General features: G+C 31.6%; 1 protein-coding gene across 1 annotated transcript in view; it reads right to left on the bottom strand.

Annotated features, from left to right (window-relative positions):
• LOC149412001 (protein Wnt-4-like) overlaps nucleotides 1-21,096 on the bottom strand; it is a 202,334-nt gene extending 181,238 nt beyond the window's left edge. The window contains exon 1 of the mRNA XM_089646517.1: nucleotides 20,935-21,096. Coding sequence (XP_089502643.1) covers nucleotides 20,935-21,011 — 77 coding nt within the window. The 5' untranslated portion in view covers nucleotides 21,012-21,096. The remainder of the gene's footprint in view (nucleotides 1-20,934) is intronic.
• Nucleotides 21,097-21,445: the final 349 nt, after the last annotated feature.

Raw genomic sequence — 21,445 nt, 5'->3', positions numbered from 1 at the left:
TTTTTAATGTAATCACAGAAAACAACATTCTTCTTTTATCCGTGTAATTACTTGTATAAAGAATTTTTATTTTTGTGACACAAAATTGTTTAAAAAATATATATTTTACCTGTTATGCTATTTTCACCTGGCGCAAAGATTTAACCTGCCGGTTCTTTTTAAAAATAATTTAAATTTTTTTTAGATTTGTATTTGATTCATGATTTTAAAACTGTTTTTCTAATTTTTATGATGTTATTGAACAAATCGAAAATAGGTATAGTACGAACAATATTGAGTATAATCTTGTTTTTGGTATTTTGTATTCATCCCCTACCCTCCCCTATCCCAATGATCCCATCCCCATAGTTATTATATATATATGTTATTATATATATTATATTATATATATTATTTAACATAATTTTTCTTTTATAATCACAAATAATTATAAACATCTGTCAAAACCTATTATTGATTCAATTATTTTATATTTTACCATGCTTTATGAAAACTATTTTTCCCAATGTATAAAAAAAATGCGTATAAATCATTTTTTACTGTGAGTTTGCGTATATGACCACGTGTGTGGATGCGATAGGCACCAAAAGGTGAAGGTGAATGCATTGTCATCGAAAACGAGTCTATCTGCTGAATTTTAGCTCGATCGGATGCCGGGATGTTAGTGTGGCAATTACCGATATACTATGAATAGATGTATATTACCTATAATGCCAACGTCAAACAGTAGCATTGGCAAAGCAGGTAATACTATTAATCTATTAATAGTACCTGCTCATCTATTAATAGTACCTACTTTGACGTCGTTACTGTTTTAGGTTGGCAAAGTAGGTATATAGTATAATAACCTACTTTGCCAACCTAAAATAGTAGCATTGGCAAAGTAGATAATATTAATAAATGAGTAGGTACTATTAATCTATTAATAGTACCTACTTTGCCAACGCTATTAAATATTGGTGCATTGCAAACACAGATATCTGACATATACCTGAAGAAAATATTATAAATACAATTATTACTATACAATTAATTACACAGCTTAATCTAAGAAACAAGCTCTTTAACTTGAACAATTTGTTAAGTATACAAAACACACTGTTCGAGAATTTTTAGCAGAACATAGGTAAACACACATTTCCAGCTTTGTATGATAATCAAATCTTAGGTAGTAACAACAAATATATTTGAAATGCCGGTAAAAATGACAATACCAATAATAGATTTCACATACCAACATGTACTAAGATATTGGTCGACCTTCCAGAAAAAGAATTAAAAATAAACTTCCGAAATTAACGACACAATGAAAGCTTAATTTAAAAACGACCACTTCACCTCCCCCGACATATTCGACCACCAAAGTAACCTATCGCACCGGTATCCGAGAGATAAAATTGAGGGTTTATGATAACTTCTTTGAGTTTGCTCGGTGATTATTCGTTAATTACCGCAGGCGGCTTTCCTTACGAGCGACTGTTGAGCTGGTCGTTTAACTACAACACGGTACAGAGATGGCGGGAGATTATCGGCCAGATGAAATCATTAGCAGGATGCTGGGATGCTTGGACCCACAGGGTCGAACTACAGTCACCATGCTTTCACAAAACTTTTAAGGCTAAGATTACTGAAGATGGTTTAAAATGGGAATACGAATAATAGTGGGAACTCTGTAATATTATTATTGTTAGGTATATAGCGGTAAACCTATATTTTACGTGAGTTTAACGGTAACTCTGTTAACCAGGGTTGACAATGGGGAGACCGGGTATGTCATCAAAATGACAATTCAACACACCTCCAAAAAGCGATATGATGAAACAAAGACTAGGATAAATAGGTTACATAGGTAACTATTAAACGTAGTTTTTGTTTCATTACTTTTCATGACTCTATATCACTTTTTGGAGGTGTGTTTAATTTCACTTTGATGAAATATCATGGAAACTGACAATGGATATGTGGCTATGTCTTCTGTTTCTACAATATCGGGAAATTGCCACCATAGGTGAATTGGAGTCACAGTTCCTGCATCTATTGGTGGTATACTATAAAAAAGAAGAAGAAGATGGAGATATGGAATACGAATGTTAGAGGGAACGCGCTAATATTAAAAATAAACGATTATAATTTAAAGTCGTTAGCGACTGTTGTGAAATATTTAATAAAAACACGACCAATTTAAATAAGAGAAAAAATTTCTCGACAAATTTCTTAAAAATTATTTAAAACGTTGTGATATTTTTTATACTTATAACATGCTAATTAACAGAACCAGGTGTGTATTATAATTTTCGGAGGAGTTCTTATTACATTCTATTTTGTTTTCTTTATTTTATTTTATTTATTTGACCAGAACTAAACTAGAACATTTAAGACAAATCACTAATAATGCATTACCAACGCTATTTTAATTTGTAAGATTCTATAAATGTATTCTAAATATCCAATATAAAAGGTATAATTATTTTTTCAACTCGACTGGAGATTATCATAAAAAATATCATATTTTTTAACAAATAACTTAAACTTACATCGGTAGAAATTTAGAATACCTTCGTTGTACCTATAAATGCAATGTATAAATAAGTAAAACTAAAAACATCCAACAAACATGGCGTGATGCACATCGTTATACGTACTTTTCACCCCAATGCAAAACCGGCCCTGGACACTGAACAGCAAGTTAACAAAGTTGGTTTCTTTTCGACCGTCGAATGTTAAAAAAAAATAAGGCGAAGAGACGCTGTAGTTGTTACCAAGGTAGGATTTTTTTATTGGAGTTCGATATTCAAATTAATACTTAAATTAATTTTATATAAAACTATTATTTTACAGACACTTTATTGATGGTCTCATTACGTTATATTTTTGAAAGTTGCTTCTAAATTCAAAGCAAATCCGAGTTCTTGAGTTCATTGCCCTAGAGTTACGCAGGACACACACAAACCTAAATTCGTATTTTTGATGAGAAACGAGAACCCGTGAAAAATCACGGGATATTATAATTACAATTTAAAAAAAAAAAACTATTTAAATAATTTTCGGTTAAAATAATCAGTATCGGTGGGTATTTTATCGCTTGTCTGAATATTTTCATATGAACAGTTCAATTTTTAAAACGACACTTAAATTTTTTTTAAATCCGTTCTAGAGGTTATCAAACCGGAGTTACAGACAGAGAATTTCAACCGAAATCAATACCTATTTTTAATTTCAAACTCACACAGTCTCTCTCGTACTAGACTTCAGTTTGTATTTAACTCTCGTAAATGACTTAAATTCAAAAAAATCGTACATTGATTCGGAAGGATATAAAGTTGAGTCCATAACTTATTTAATTTGTCGGATGACTAGATTTATGGAATTGGAAGGAAACGGGAACGTTATATCATCTCTGCCTGCCCCCACAGCTTAGACTGGGACTAATACACGTAACATTGAATAAGTGAGGTTTTTGCATTCACCCCTCAATGTTTCCTGCATTGATAGGGGGTTTTGTTAACCCCTTTAACCCCAGCTCTACAGAAGCAAATAAATATTATATTACTTGAGAATCTAATTTTCGCGAGATTTTTTCTCTATTTCAAACGACTCCATTTTCGCTTGATTATTATCGTTTTTTTTTAATTAGCGCGCTCCCACTAACATTTATATTTTTCATATCTCCCTTTAAAACCACCTTTAAAAGCTCACTACGTGGCCTTAACCAAACATAATATAGTCGCGGATAAAATAAAGCATTGGAATTTCTCTGATTAAAACTTGTTTGCGGACAAGCAGCCATCTAGTAGCTGGTTGTCAAAATATTAAGTAGGAAAGTTTCCTTCAAGTGCACTTTACTCTTAACATATTATTGTATAATGCGTCAATTACGTGGATACTTTATAATGTAGCATTTGGTAAGCTTAGTTGACCCTTTCAGTAATAATAGGTTCCTTATAATAATACTTCTTGATGAACTCGACCATTTGATATTTAATTTATTTGTTACGTTCCGGTTTCGGTTTCAAGATGGTGGCCGTTTTAACCTATCGTGCGCCGAGGTAGTCGATAGGCACGATCAATCATTTCTCTGAATGTATATGTTTCTATTCTGGGGATAATGCTTACGATAGATTATAAACTATCCTGGTGAAAATATATATAAATTTTCTGGTAAGACTCTACAATTTATAAAAATATCATTTTGCAAATAACAAATAAGTTATTACGGAAATAGAACCTGAGGGCACATAACGAAAACGGCACCCGACGGGTTAGTGGTTCAGTAAAGATTATTTTTCCACACGATGAAAAATGTGTATTGCCAATTTGTTAAGAATTACTTACAATTATTGGTGATCGGGTTAAAATGAGATTGCAGGCATGAATTACAGTTTTCTTGATAAAATTTTTGTAAATTTCGAATATTTTATCAAGATGTCGAAACACGTGTTCGAAAACGTCCTTAATAAATTAGAAATATTAATTTCATTCACTCCGTGCAAATGTGAAATTGTTGTGTTTATTAATTAAGAAGATAGATATTTAAGTAGGTATCTATTTACAAATCTAATGATTTCAGAGGAAATTTAAAATATTAGAAAAATATTTTTTTAGACGAAAGTTCTGCTGTTCACAGAACTACTAGTTTAACAGTTGAAAACTATGAATTTTATGAAGCAAGAGACGAAATGCAAGATAATATAGATTAATTAATAAATTTATGAATCCTTAATAAATCACTAGCTGAAGTACCCAGCGTTGCAAGAGCTTTATTCTGCTTAAAGGGCCGGAAAAATGGGTTTGGGTGGTTTTCGAATTCTCATGTAGACAGTGACCTTCTTCTGATTAATGTCACTATAAATTGATTATAGATTAAAACATTTACGTTTCATACATTTCGTATATATATATTGTAAGGATGTTGCAATTAATACTAGGTAGATATTATGTGGACCTTAATGTATATTGACAATAAAATTAGACAAATAAAATTAATATGTTTTTGATACCTCATTAGTTCTCTCAAGAACCTAAGAAATGATATGCAAATTTTTTTGTTGTTGTGTGTAAAATTCATGAAATTTATGCTTGTAAAATTCATGAAATTCAAACAAATATTTCGATGAAAACTGTAGCTGAAAATCATTTGGTTAATGTTTAACGAATAACTTTTTAATAATTGTGATTTGATTTCACAGGATTTATTGTGTTAAGTACAGCTATCAAGAAGGGGTATAAATAGTTTCAGAATGTGCAGTGACTGCAAACTGCAATCCCCTCATATTAAATAACGCATTCACCTCCTCTACCGGGTAGCTACTACCTACTAGCTGTAGTACCATAGACTGTGCGTCTCGATTAGGTCGTGGGGCCCTCCTAGGTAGATCTGTGGCTGTTTTTGTTGTTGTTTTACTAGGGAGGACCTCCCCAGTTGCAGTAGTGGTGCAGGAGGGGAGGCAGAAAGAAGAAAAGGGGGCGGGGGAACTACCCCCGCCCCCAGAGAGTCGGGTGGTAATTGGAAATGCCCTCTTGATAAATAACACACATGTAAATATTATGTAGGTACAAGGAACAAAATAATGCAGGTAGGTTTGTATGTATTTTAATCATCTAAAATAATCTAGATTTTTAGTAAATATTTTACATTTCGGTAAGTAGTGAGTGGCATCAATGGGAAAATGTATTTGCCTACAATAAATTAAAATTTAGATAGATTAGGAAAATATTATCCGCGTAAGAATATTGTGTTTAAACGTTTTAGTTTAAAAAAAAGTGAAAATGTATTCAATTCTGATAATATTGGTATTCAATTCTGATAATATTGGTATTCAATTCTGATAAGGCCAAGATGTATTCTACTCACAGTATTTAATTTCAGCATCTTAAATATGTCTATGCGATTAAACTTTCAAACCGAAAACACATGATTTTGCATTACCACGTAGGGCTTCGCTTGGGTTGAAAATAAATACATTTACCTACAAATTCCCGAGGGAAAAAAGAGTTAAAATTTCATTACACGAAGCTTTAAAATTCGTGTGTTTTTGATGTAACAATAGATTTTCTTCTTTATAATTTTGCCCTGGTTGATATTTTAACTAAAGACAAGAACCTAATTGCTGAAACAAAGGTCCAAAATAATTATGTTTGATTATTGAAAACAGAAAAAAAGCGTCTGTAGAAGAGATTACCCTTGGGATGTCTAAGAGAAGCGCAAGAAATCTAAAGGGAAAAATTTATGAATCGTGATTAATGAATAGTTTGAGAATTTCTATCCAGGGTGGGTTTTTGGTTTCGTCATCTAATTAAAATAAATAACTTGGTGGGCGTTTCCAATTTAAATTACCTTTAAAATATTACATTGTGTATTTGGGTATCGTCCCGTTTGAGGGTTAACAGAACACAACATACCCCTTTTACGGAAGATAATTGTATTTGAAAACATCCCGAGGCTTATTTGGTATTTATATTGTTGACGGGAGGGAGGTAATAGTTGCAACCCTCGGGCAAAGTAGAGGCTATTATCTGATTGTACAAATAGTAGATTGGTTGATCTAGTAATGATATATTTTACGTATCGTCATGTAAAACATCAAACTTAGTATCTAAGTCACAGGTTAAGAAAGCGGTAATTTTACTAGTTTAAAAATTTAAGAATCTACTCACCTTCAAAGATAATAATCAGGTTTTAAGGAAAAACTTAAATTAGATGGTTTAGGTAGATTCTCTCAGTAGAGTCACTGTGGAAGACCACCATTCAAATTTGTAACGTTTGAAATGGTTTCGCCGCGTTTGGTGACTAGATCTGAATAGCCAGGTACTTTATAACCTTTCTTCCCCCCCCCCCCTCATCGCTTTACTCTCAGCCTCACAATTGTGAATGCCACAGTCCCACCATCTTCGGTTGGAACCATCTCAAAATTAGTACTCTTCTGCACTATTCTAGGAAGGAATAGGGTGTGAGTGATGGGAGGGGGATCAGTGGATCCATGAATCTATCCCTCCCACTGCGATGCAAGGCGATGTATCGGGAGAGTCCGGCTGAAGACGTCAAACAGTCTCTCCCTCAACCGGCTTCATCCGATCCCACCCGCCACGCAGTTGGTGGGTAGATGCATCCGCAATCTAGACCTGGACAAGCCTCACCCCCTCATGAACCCGGGCACACATGCTAAGTTACAGAACGTAGCGAACCACTTATCAGAGAGTTTGGTTATCAAATAAATGGTTCCCGAGGCGGTGTTACCCAAACGCTCCTCCCAAATTAATGTGATCTTTTTACACAACAAAGTTGGTGAATTCACGAATATTTCTGCATCTTTAACTCAAAATAGCGATTTTCGCAAATATGGTTGACTTGCATTACACAAGCAATATATTTACACCAGTTTTGGTTAATTTAACCTATGTGAAAAGCTACGTTATTATTATGTGCTTTTCTGGTATTTTGAGGTGATGTTTCCCAAAACATGGCGTAGTAAAAAATACCTAAGTATTCTAATAATTATAATTAATGAAAAAAATATGTTTAAAAATAAGCTGGTCAGGGCGATAATCTTAGAACTTCGTCCTGGGAACCCTCACAAAATTTAAGCTCTTTAAAATTTCAAAGTATTTTCCCACAAAATGTTATTGAACATCGTATCTGTGCTGAAAATCATTTTTGTGCTTCTATTTAAAAGTTAATTTTATTTAAGATACTTTCCCCTCAAGCTAAAAGCTGGATTAAAGCAAAAAATCATAATAAATTTCTCTGTAGTACAAAAATAAATTGTAAAGAAAATAACTTCAGAAAAAGCTCTACGCTCGTGTCAGCTATCTATCGGTGCAGGATATTTTTAATAGCTACGTTGGTTTCCTTCGTTAAAATATCCAGTCGTATTTTCTTCATCATTTTGTGTCATCTCCTATCGATAATTGGCGATGCAATATGAAGTAATGCAAAAATCAAGAGTTTTTGGTTTGAAAGCTAGAAACTTTAATGTTTGAATGCTGCCAGTAAAACTTATTTTGCTTTTGCTTCGACCCGTAAAATATCCTACTATAAAGCCCCCTTTTCTGATACGGTTTTATCGTATACATAGTGTGGATGATCAATTTTTGTGATTATTAATTTGCTTATTAATGTGTACCTTAACTTATAAAAAAAGAAGAAAAAAAAAGAATTTTAGTGCGGTTTTCAGAGGGAATTTCAACCTTATGGTCATCTACATAAGAAGTGTGTGATTTAGCTTGATTAAGAAAGTTACAAGCTGAGGTGGATCGCCTTAACCACGAAAAAAATCCATCGGAACTGCACTCGTACAAGTCACTACATCAAAGTGTGGTCTCAAGGCATAGGTCTACGTTTAAAAGTTTTTCCATCAATATTCCTTGTATGTTCAGTTAGGTAAACTTGTTTTGTCGCTCCTTATGATGTAATAAAGGATAATAAGTAATAATAGTGAATTTTAAGAACAATTTTTTGTTTTTGTTTGTCTAATTGTGTTTTGAGGATGTGCCAATTTATCTACATTTAAAAATTTTGCTGATTAGGTACCTATTACCACAGGTTTCCATTAAGTAATTAGTTACCATAATACGGGGCTACTTTTGAATCAGGGGTGACTTTGATAATCGCTAATATCCTCATATCTCGCTATCATTCAGAAATTACTCGCTTCTTTTCAATGGTTACAAAGACGCTTCTAAAATGAGTGTCAAATTAGTTATTTTCAAACACACTGTCGGTTGAATTGTCAAGTTTTTTTAGATAATTGCAAACTGAGAAAAATGTAAATACGTACCTTTTCTTATAAATTCCTTTGCGATTATAATGATTTTGTGTCATCTATATTGCAAAGTGTAAATGGATTTAGTATTTTTTATATATATACGCATACATTGACCATATTATTTAATAAACATCATTCCTCATTATTTAAATCATTTCCTGTATTAATATGAAAACGTACTGTGGTTTTAAGTCAATGAATCCACCTACATTTCTCCGTTTATACCATATTTTGAGGTTCTATAAATTTTGCCAATTATGACAGGCGATCGATAAAACGTTTTTGTTTTTAAGATTTATCTATTTATTTTTGTTGTTTGTTTTTGGGGTGTTATGCCGTGTTGCGCTAACTCACTGATGATGGACACTGCAACGCTGTCCGAAACGTCGGCTAAAGAAGGAGTTAGCGCAACACGGCATAACACCCCAAAACAAACAACAAAAATGCTTTTGGCCGTGAGAATCTAAAAACTTACCTTTATCTATTTAATTGATATTCGAACTATATTTGGGGATTGGCGGATCATTGTAATAATCTTGTAAAAAAATGGTATAACAAAGTTGCCTCACTATTGAATGTGTATTTTTTCACCTTTGTCTTGATTCCTCAAACATATTATTCATTATATTTCGATAGTTTAAACATGTGCAATAAATATGATATAAAATTTTCATAGAACAAGATGAAAATTTTCATAGAAAGTATTTGTTACTTTTAAAGTTGAAAATGGATTAAAGTCACCCCATTTTACGGTACTGAATTAATTTACATAAAATAGGTCAGTGTTTTGTTTTCATTTTCCCTGAAGACAAGATGGAAATCCTAGATGTTAAATTAATCAGTCGAAGCCATGCAAATGCACCACCGCTCGAGAAGAGCTAATTATGATAAACTGAAGACGTTTGAAGTAATATGGTTTTCCTGATTAAATATTACTTGTCGAGAGTTCAATCACTTTTGTGAAAACAGAAATTTTTACTGTGATAATTTTTTTACGTGCCCGGGGTTATTTTTCTTATAAAAAAGTGGGTGTGTCAAGCCTACGCAAGACAGAAGTGAAACTTCTTTTGTTAAACCGTATGAACCACAATCAATTACGTATTTCACTCGTATTACACTCACGACGCAGTATACTAACCAAGCAGCTGATGCTTGGCGTGGCGCAGTTCGCTGGTGTCTGAGAGAGAGGAAAGAAGAGAAGAGAGAGAACGTTCGTGAGCGGCTCCCCCACCTCAACAAGCGCATATGGTGAGAGAGGGACAGTGAACGGTGAGCGGTGGTGGGGGTACCCGCATTTTCGTGTCGATCCTGACTCGGTTTTACTCCGTCCATCGAAAATCCATTACGCGCCTAAAGAAGTTTCACTTCAAAAAATATAATATATTTTTAAAAATAATGTACAATGTACAGAAATAGAATCCCACACAAGATCGCGTAGTGCGCTCTAGCGAACGGATATTTTATCAGAGGGAGATAGTTTTAATTTTTTTTTCTGTAAATTATTACATATTATCAAAATAAATAAATTAATTAAATAAATGTAATACAATTATCATAATATACGGATTAGATAATAATTTTAATCCAACACAATAACGCAAAGCGCGCTCTAGCGGAGTAATGTTTTATCACAGTGAGATAAGTGTTTTTATTATTTTGCAATATTATTTTCTTTTAAAAAATGTTCTGACCTACTAAAAAATAAGATATTGAATGAAAAAGGCGTTAAAAACAAAAAAATAATGTGCGATGGCCGAGAATCGAACTCGGATCAACTGCTTGGAAGGCAACTATGCTGACCATTACACCACCAACGCCAGTTGTCGGGATGAGCTAAGAAGCATTTATATGTTACTTCAAAACTTTGACTAGATCAAATGAACTTTAATCGGTGGTGGGGGTACCCGCATTTTCGTTTCGATCGTGACTCGGTTTTACTCCGTCCCCGAAAATTCATTACGCGCCTAAAGAAGTTTCACTTCAAAAAATATTCTTTAAAGTAACTATTATTGGATAGTAACAAATATAATGAATATTTAAATTTAAAAAAACCTTAGTACCGTATGCTCACCTGCCCCAACTGCTCCCATCTGTATGGAGCCAATGAGACTATAGCATCTCTAATTGGGGAATGTTGCTAGGCTAAAGGTAGCGAGGAGGGGAAGAAGATGGGGAGAGGAAGGTGGGGAAGTACCTAACTATTCAGATCTGGTCACAAAACACGACTAAAGCCATTTCAAGAAACATTTCGTCCCTGAAGGGTGGACTTTCACCAAGGTGATTCTGAAAGTATCTAATACACTGGAACGTTCAGCAATAAACTATATATTATTTTTAGTTGTCAAATAACAAATACTAAGAGGAAGCTAAAAGTCAAAAATGTGTACATTCTTGGTATACCTTATATTGTAGGTAATAGGCATTAAAATCGCTTGACAAACAGAGTCTAAAAACCTTCGATTTCAAGCACAAAACTGGTTTTTATTTATAATGTAAATAATTTTATATGAAACCAAAAAATGTAATCAAGTGAAACTGTCACAGATAATCTTAGCTATAATACTGTATTTTTTAAAAGTTGTCTCCTTTATGCGTTCATACATTTCTATTGAAAAAAAATTATTAGTAACATATATTTTTACTGTATATTTCATTTTTTTTGAAGTGAAACTTCTTTAGGCGCGTAATGAATTTTCGGGGACGGAGTAAAACCGAGTCACGATCGAAACGAAAATGCGGGTACCCCCACCACCGATTAAAGTTCATTTGATCTAGTCAAAGTTTTGAAGTAACATATAAATGCTTCTTAGCTCATCCCGACAACTGGCGTTGGTGGTGTAATGGTCAGCATAGTTGCCTTCCAAGCAGTTGATCCGAGTTCGATTCTCGGCCATCGCACATTATTTTTTTTGTTTTTAACGCCTTTTTCATTCAATATCTTATTTTTTAGTAGGTCAGAACATTTTTTAAAATAAAATAATATTGCAAAATAATAAAAACACTTATCTCACTGTGATAAAACATTACTCCGCTAGAGCGCGCTTTGCGTTATTGTGTTGGATTAAAATTATTATCTAATCCGTATATTATGATAATTGTATTACATTTATTTAATTAATTTATTTATTTTGATAATATGTAATAATTTTCAAAGTTTTGAAGTAACATATAAATGCTTCTTAGCTCATCCCGACAACTGGCGTTGGTGGTGTAATGGTCAGCATAGTTGCCTTCCAAGCAGTTGATCCGAGTTCGATTCTCGGCCATCGCACATTATTTTTTTGTTTTTAACGCCTTTTTCATTCAATATCTTATTTTTTAGTAGGTCAGAACATTTTTTAAAAGAAAATAATATTGCAAAATAATAAAAACACTTATCTCACTGTGATAAAACATTACTCCGCTAGAGCGCGCTTTGCGTTATTGTGTTGGATTAAAATTATTATCTAATCCGTATATTATGATAATTGTATTACATTTATTTAATTAATTTATTTATTTTGATAATATGTAATAATTTACAGAAAAAAAAATTAAAACTATCTCCCTCTGATAAAATATCCGTTCGCTAGAGCGCACTACGCGATCTTGTGTGGGATTCTATTTCTGTACATTGTACATTATTTTTAAAAATATATTATATTTTTTGAAGTGAAACTTCTTTAGGCGCGTAATGGATTTTCGATGGACGGAGTAAAACCGAGTCAGGATCGACACGAAAATGCGGGTACCCCCACCACCGCTCACCGTTCACTGTCCCTCTCTCACCATATGCGCTTGTTGAGGTGGGGGAGCCGCTCACGAACGTTCTCTCTCTTCTCTTCTTTCCTCTCTCTCAGACACCAGCGAACTGCGCCACGCCAAGCATCAGCTGCTTGGTTAGTATACTGCGTCGTGAGTGTAATACGAGTGAAATACGTAATTGATTGTGGTTCATACGGTTTAACAAAAGAAGTTTCACTTCTGTCTTGCGTAGGCTTGACACACCCACTTTTTATTTGTATTCTACTCAAGCGAAACGATAGGAAAATCTTCAATTTATCTAATGCATATTTTTTGGTATTCATAATGTATACCAATTCGTTATAAAGATTCATCAAAATAGTGATTTAGTATTAAGCTTCGCCTTATTGAAAATTTGCATGCGCAGCCGAGCATCTTAGCTACTCAACCACGAGGGCCAAAGATTCACAATATGTATTATTTATATCTTTAATGAGTATATATTCATTAAATGAAACTAAGGACAACCAGTGTGTGAATTAAAATTATAAATGCACAATCGTAAAATCAAGACCACATCACTACAATTTAACTAAAAATATAATACTTTCACAGAACGAGCACCTAGTGAAACGATTTCACAAATAATTAATACAATAAGTTGTATAAATGATAAGTAGGTACATTTCCACAAATCTATTATTAATGATATTATTGGCCATTATTTAAAAGTCACCATTCATTCCGCGTGGCTAACATCACAACAAAATCAGCTGATGATTACTTGTCAAGTCAAGAATAGACAAATTGACATGAATGGGACGTGTTGATGTTAGAAACTTGAAATGATAAATTATCTTTGAGTTATTGATTTAACATATGTCATGATTCATGACAATTTAATATAGGTATTACTAAGTGATGACAAGATAATGATTGTCATTTCTTATTCTATAAAAAATAGATGTCATGATTAAGGTGCGTTTCCTACGGAACGTTAGACATAACCTCAATTGATATTTTTATTTTTAGTTGCAGTCGTTGGAGCAACTTCCAACTAATGAAAAAAATGGTTATCATTCTAACTTGACAAAAATATGTCAAAGTAAAACACATTCCACAAATTAAAGCTCGGGAGATAATAAACAGATTACAATATATAGGATAGGAACTTATTTATTAAGATAAAAACAGTGAATTTTGTACTTCAAACCCAATAAAAAATTGCCGTCGGAAAAATGAATAGTACCAAATAGTTGTTTTCACCAACCAAACTGAGTGACTTCTAAGCATGAATTATGTTCAAAAACATTTTTCTTTGCCGCCGCTCAACAGACATCAAATTGCGATCCGTATAAATCCTTATAAATACTTTTCCGTATGAAAATAATAATTAAAATAAATGATTAACTATCCTAAACATAATTTATAAGGTGTGTAAAATATTTGAGGTATTTTGGTTTACCTGTGCTTTCCAGGACATTAACTAAATCCTATTTTATTTTTTTTATTTAATGAGCAAGCAACATTCTGCTAATGTACTCATATCTGATTTCACAATAATTTAGTTATTTTAAGAATTTTCACTGACTTGGAATTTCTATAGAAAATTCTAAATGATGTAGTTGATAGTCCGGTATTGCTAGAATTGATAAGCTTCCGGATTCCACTACGTAATACTAGAAGTCAGTATTTATTTCAGTGCAGAAATTCTGGGACTAACTACCATATGTTTTCCTCTTTGCCCAGAATACTAATGGAGGGAAACAATTATACCAAGTCAGTGGATATCTTCAATTTATCATTTAATTAAACATTACATTGAAAATCTATATTCTATACAAAAATATTATTACAACATAAAACCTATGTAAGAATCGTGGCTCCCTTATCAGACACAAGAACTCCTTTTTTCTGAACATAACCAATGATGATCTAAAATGTAATATTGTTAAATATTTATGTATCTATATTCCTTATACAGGAATGTACAATAAACAAAAACTTTAAGCAAATATAAAATGATGTTAATGAAGCAATTCAGTTATGTACAATAAATAATGTACAATTCTTAATATTCTTGTGTAAAAGCCCTGAAAAAGGGCGTTAATTAATAAATTAATAAGTAAAAACAAGCAAATCCTTTCTTCTCTCCAAATAAATCCAATGAAGCTCTAAATAGGTTCATATTAGTCGAATCGATGACATGTTGTGGAAGTTTGTTCCATGCATCCACTACTCTATTTGTAAAGAAGTGTTTCCTTGGATTGGTTGAAAAAGGTGTTTTATTCATTGCTTTAGTGTCTTTTTTAAAACATTTTGCTGGTGGTTAAAATTTCTTAAAACAATAAACTAATCTAGTAATTTAATTATAATGAAATATTTGGTGTAAACAGGCGGTGGGCGATTGCGAAGTTAAAATAAATGGTCGTGTTCTTCAATAATTGCGCAATTACTTGGTGGTATCATTTTAAATTAAATGAAAAAAAAACAATCTATGTATACTGTGTATCCTGATAAAGAAACATTTGTTTTTGATTTAATTTACCCAACAAAATCCTATCCATAATCTTTTTCAGTCTTCAAAGGGGAATCCTTAACTTAACTTAGAATTCATTTTGATTGTTTGGTTACATAAAATGTCCTCAAAACGAAGCCTATAACTTAATATATAAAAATCACGTGTCACTGTGTTCGTACACGCTAATCTTCAAAACCGCCCAACTGATTTCAAAGAATTTTTTTTTAATTTGTATGTGTGGTTTCAACTTGAAACATAGGATAGTTTATTACTATATAGGTGGCGCTGTTGTTGAATTTTTTTTCTGTTGATCAAATATCTTTATTATTCAAAAATACATACAACCACAAAGACTTGAGAATTAATCTTTATGTACCTCATTTAATTTTTATTCACAATAAGAATATTCATTTTATTTATTACACTTGAATGTAAGATGAGTAAAAAATGTACATCAAAAGTGTTTACTATGGATCGTATTCGTACAGCAATTGGTCAAACTGTGAAAGATATAATTTAAGGCAGTTCAAAGGGTATAGAACGGTACCGGTCGCATTTTTACTTACTTTCTATCGTACGGAACAATAATCACAATCTGCTGAAATGATCGATATCAAATGAAACATCAAAACAATATCTATGAAGGATGTGACTTGCGCATGTATTCATGGACGTCAAATGTATAAGATATCCGACAACAGACAAAAGGCAGTCTACATAAAATGAGGTCTATATAAAATGCGGTCTACAAAGAAGGCGGTTTGTGGCAGGACAACTTCTGCCCGGGCCACTAATATATATATTAAAATTAATTCTTCTTATTTTCTCCCCTATAGGCTCAAAAACTACTTACTTCGAAGTTTTTTTCTTTTAGTATCGGGAGTGTTTAGATGGTAGAAGAATTCAGAGACGCCCGAGAAGACGATATAATGTAGATTTTTTAATAGTACCAATGTGGTATACAGTAGAGTACGGTATAAAAAGTCGGGGACGCACGAGGAAGGCTTGGCGCATTATCTCAGCAATGGAAGGAGATCGAATAAAGTCGAATAATGTAGATTTTTCAATAGTAACAATGTGGTATACAGTAGTGTACGGTATAAAAAGTCGGGGACGCACGAGGAAGTCTTAACGCATTATCTCAGCAATGTAACGACATCGAATAAAGTCGAATAATGTAGTTTTTTAATGCAGTAACATTGTGGTATACAGTAGACGTGGCAATATCAAGCAAAACAAAAGCTTAAAAAAAGAAAAAAGTTCAATTCTTTAGAATAATAATATTTCCACAACTGGCCCATTTTCATAACCTCAAAATTTTACTCCAACCATTCATATCCCCGTACAACGCCTTTTCAAAAACTCCTTTCAAAATTTGTCGGTCAGTATGGAAACCGATAAAATCATTTTAAAAAAAACGAAGTATTTTATTTTCAGTTAAATTTCTTGAACTCTGTTCTCGTTTGGAAAACTGCAAAAACAAAAATCTAACTTTATTAGGAAATTTCTTCAAAATATGTTTTTCACCTTCATTAGAATCTTGTGGATATTTTGAAGAAATCTTAAAGATTTTTTTTCACGAACGGGAACCAATACACAATTTTTATTTTTACAGATTACATGCATGCTTCTGAGCACATATAATATGGGCAACATAATTTAAAAATAAACTTTTCCTTGAAATTAAGAAAGAAATAATATGCGAATGACAGAGGCGTGCAGTGACTTAAAGAAAATTTAAGGCACCTAGTTTAACAAAAGTAGGTTTAATTGTGTTCAAAATTGCTCAATGCATCGAGATGAGGTCATTTGATTATGTAAAGCCATCGCAATTGAAATGGTAGTTTTTTCATTTTACATATTATTCAAGTTCCTACCCCATTTTCAACACAAAAGAGCAGACCCTTTCACTTAAAAAAATGGTTAATCATGTTAGAATATGGAAATTTTAATCGAAACTACTAATGTCGGTTGTATGTGCGTAATGTGAAATATTCCTGCGTGATATTAATCGCGTTCAATGAACTAAAATATGCTTTGAATTTAAGTACTTGAATTTTAGACTATTTCAAAATTGGAACTGATTATTTAGACAAGCAATTAAGTGGGTAGGTAGGTACCTACACATAATCAGATTATTTAAAATTTAATCAATAATTCTATTTTTGAAATGTGTATTTCTTTTGTCTTTAAAATTATTAAAAACTCGTGGTTTTAAAACAAAAAGGATTTTATTATATTAAATATGTCAAACCACAAAGCGTAGGCTTTCTACAATAATAATAATATTATTTCCACCTTAAAAATACACCCAGTTTTCAGGCAAACTAGAATTCACAACTTCAAAATTTTACTCCAACCATTCATATTCCCGAGCAACGCCGGGATACGTCAGCAAGTTTAATATAAAAATTCTTCTGTCAAAATTTGTCAGTCAGTATAAAATCATTTTAAAAAAGGAAACAATTTCTCGAACTCTGCTCTCGGTTTGCGATTGTAAATTTATGGATATTTTAGAGAAATTTTGAAAATATATTTTACGAACGGAATTAAAAACACAATATCTATTTTTACTGATTGGATGATTCTAATCACACATAAATTGGTTAGAATTTATTTTTTAAATCATTGAAATTAAGAAAGAAAAATGATAGTGCCGGGCAGTGACTTAAAAGAAGTAGAATTATTTTATAATTCCTAATTATGCGAGAGCTTTTACAATCTTAGAACACGTAGGTATGTTTAGATTTTGGCCAGCTAAAATCCAAAAGGTGGTATTGAAACTCAGTTAAAATATACAATTGATTGATAATCTAAAATATAAAAGACAAAGTTCATATGTTTGTGCCTTATAGACTCAAAAACTACTTAAACGATTTCGAGGAAAATTTCAAAGCGTGTTTGTTCATGCCAGGAGTGTTTAAAGAGTGATGTGCATGGTAGAGGAAGTAGGAAACGCCCGAGAAAGACATTAGCAATAGCGAAACATTGTCGGGTCCACTAATTAAAACGTGAAAAAACTAATATTATATATGAAGAACTTTTCTTTAACTTTTTTAAGGATTATACCCATCAATGGAATATATCAGTGAAGTGGAAGATAATTCTAATAAATCTAAACTTAACATGAAACAGAACAAGACACCGAAAATAAAAAGATATCGTTCACAAATAGAAGTCTAGGCATATTTTAAAAAGTGATTCTGAAATTTAATGATCAAAATAACTAAGATGTGTAGTATTGTAAAGTACCTTTTTATTTAGGTTAATATTCCAGTTAATTAGGAAAAACTTTATTTTATTTTTTTCACGAATTAAAAAACAAATTCAGTTATGAAAAATTATCCTGAAGGTATATTATTTAAGTTTTAAAATTATCCAAAAGGTATATAATTTGAGTTTTAAAATTATCCTGAAGATATATATTATCTCAGTCATAAAATTATCCTAAGGGTGTATTATCTTAGTTATAAAATTATCCTGAAGATATATTATCTCAGTCATAAAATTATCCTAAAGGTGTATTATCTTAGTTTTAAAATTATCCTGAAGGTATATTATATCAGTTATAAAATTATCCTGAAGGTATATTATCTCTTTTTTGTTTATTTTTTGGAATAACTTAGAGATTAAAAGCTCAAATCGTAATATTTAATTATTGAAGACAATATTAGCAATTTCTAAACGAAAATCGGAAACAGAAAAATCAGAAAAAGATACGGTCACCTCTAGGACTCGAACCCAGGACCTTTGCCTTGCCGGGGCACTTCTCTACCACTGAGCTAATCGGACCCTATCTCCTTCGGTCATATTTAACTGTATCATACTTCGAATAAGAACTACCAACATTGTCTTCATTTTTCTCAACGCACATTTTGATTGGCAACTATCTTTATGTAAGATTGCAAGATTCAATCCGAACTAAATGCAATCTAGACAGCGTCTTTTAAGATAAACCTATATTATTTTTTATTTTTAATGTGCAACATTTATTGACTTTTCTGCAAGTCTAGGATGAATATTTATTTTTTGGAATAACTCAGTGAGTAAAACCTCAAATTTTAATATTTTATTATTGAAGACAATATTAGCGATTTCTAAACGAGAATGTGAAACAGAAAAATCAGAAAAGGATACGGTCACATCAAGGACTCGAACCCAGGACCTTTGCCTTGCCGGGGCACTACTCTACCTCCTGACCGTATCCGATATTTCTGTTCCACATTTTCGTTTAGAAATCGCTAATATTGTCTTCAATAATTAAAGTATACTATCTCAATCATAAAATTTTCCTGAAGGTATATTATCTCATTTTTATTATTCCGAAATTATTCCCAAAGTATATATTATATTTATATCAGTTACAAAATTAACCAGAAGGTTCAGTTATAAAAGTATCCTGAAGGTATATTATCTCAGTCATAAAATTATCCTGAAAGTATATTATCTCAGTTATAAAAATATGCTGAAGTTATTTTATCTCAATTATAAAATGAAAATTATTGTAAAAGCATTATAATATCATACAAACGCATTATAAAAACATGATTTAAAAACTTTTTGGATATGGATGAATTCAAAAAAGTTAAAATAAGGGGAAAAACATGTATTTGGAAAAATTTTAAATGTTTTAATATCCTGAAGAATGATTGTGAAAGAATGTAACCTTACTGAGTTTTGAAGTTTTAAATTATTAAGAAAAAAATTATCATGAAACTTTTCGTTTCACTTCTAACAACGTAGTTATATTACAAAACCGTAGCAAATTATATTATAACTTGCTTAATGTTATATTTTAGTATGTTTTTATTTCAATCATATTTTCATGTTATAAAATGAAGGCCTCAGCACGGGCAAGTCACCCAGTGAGGCCAACATTAGTGGAAAACTTTGAAATGTAAAAAAATTGTACCAAATAAAAAAAAATAATCTTTTTTGCATTTTTTTATATTACCCACGCAAAGGCAGTGCCTTTCCCATAACTTACCTTTTTTTAAATTATATACAAATGTAATTTTTTTTATTTTAAAAATGCACTTATATAAAAATTTTGGGAAAAAATAAAGGAAATAAAAATATAATAAGAGCCTTATTGAAGAGATGTTTGGAACATTTCAATGTTACCTGTTTACATTACAGGGTTTTAAAGTAAGGATCAGTGGTTAAAATCAATTTTAACCCGGCATCAATGATGTGTGGTGTGACAAACCCCAACTAAATGAGAACCGAGCAGGTTTCAATGTTTTATGCTCGATTTCCTATAACTTTCACTTACATAATGAATGTTTTCTATGCAAATTTAAAATATAACTAACTATTAATATTTACGAAAAATTTTCAAGTGTTGGGTTTCCAAAACCCCATGTTACCAATGGCGTTAGATTTTTCGTCTCATGCTGGGACGAAAAATCATAAATCATAAAAATCATATTAAGACATAAACATATCTTGAAGATTAATGATGAAGTTACAAAAACTAGTCATAAAATTAATTTTGTTGGACAAATTTAGTAGGTTTTATGTAAGTGCAGCGTTAAAACGAGCTTTTACAGCTTGGAAATTAGAGATAAGTTGAAAAGTAAACCTTATTATAGCAGGTATGTTATCGACAAATCTTAATGATTAAAGAATTATCTTCACACGTTTTACATTGTGGATAAATAAAATATCTTATAAGGCCTAATAACCTACCAATATGTGTGTAAGTTTAAAATTAAAAGATAAAATCAGGAAATCAGAAGACTAAAATACATATTATGAACCAAAAGCACTATAACATAACATAGTGCTGTATGCAACAGAAAATAAATGTGAAAAAGTTTATGACTGAAATTGTAAACGAATTAAAGCATATTTGTTCAGCTTAAACCCGTCCGTTAACTTCAAAGGGTCCTTTGATGTCGAGAGAAAATAATTATTATGACTTACCACCAACTTCCGAATGTGATTTGGACTAGGAGGAGAGATGTGAAGACGAAGAAGGGCAAATGGACCGTCTTAGCCATTTTAATAAAGTCCGAAAGCTCCTCAACTCAAAATCCAAAAAGTCAATCACAAGTCATTTGAAAATAAACTTTACACCGTGTGTCGTCTATCGTTTTACAATAACATCAATAATTAACAAAATAACACTGTTTTCAAACAAACAATTTTTAAAATACGTCTCAAAAGTTCAGAAAAGTTTTTTTTTTCCAAATATTTTGTCTGTTTTTTTTCTGGTTTGACAGTAAACACTTTCTAAGAATCAAAAATCAAATTAAAAAGTGTAGAATAAAGCGTGTAAAACTTAATTATAGAAGCACAATAAAACACAATTAACAAAATCAATCACAAAACACAACACAAAAAGTGAAAAAAAGCACAAAATAAAATATTCCAAAAAAAGTATCGAAAATTACAATAAATATATTTGTTTAAAAGCTTAAAAACTTAACAGCCA

The sequence above is a fragment of the Hesperophylax consimilis genome, chromosome 24, assembly GCF_061612785.1.
Source record: "Hesperophylax consimilis isolate HC1 chromosome 24, BYU_Hcon_1.0, whole genome shotgun sequence".
In the NCBI taxonomy this organism is placed as follows: domain Eukaryota; kingdom Metazoa; phylum Arthropoda; class Insecta; order Trichoptera; family Limnephilidae; genus Hesperophylax; species Hesperophylax consimilis.
This window is presented reverse-complemented; position numbering and strand designations above follow the sequence as displayed.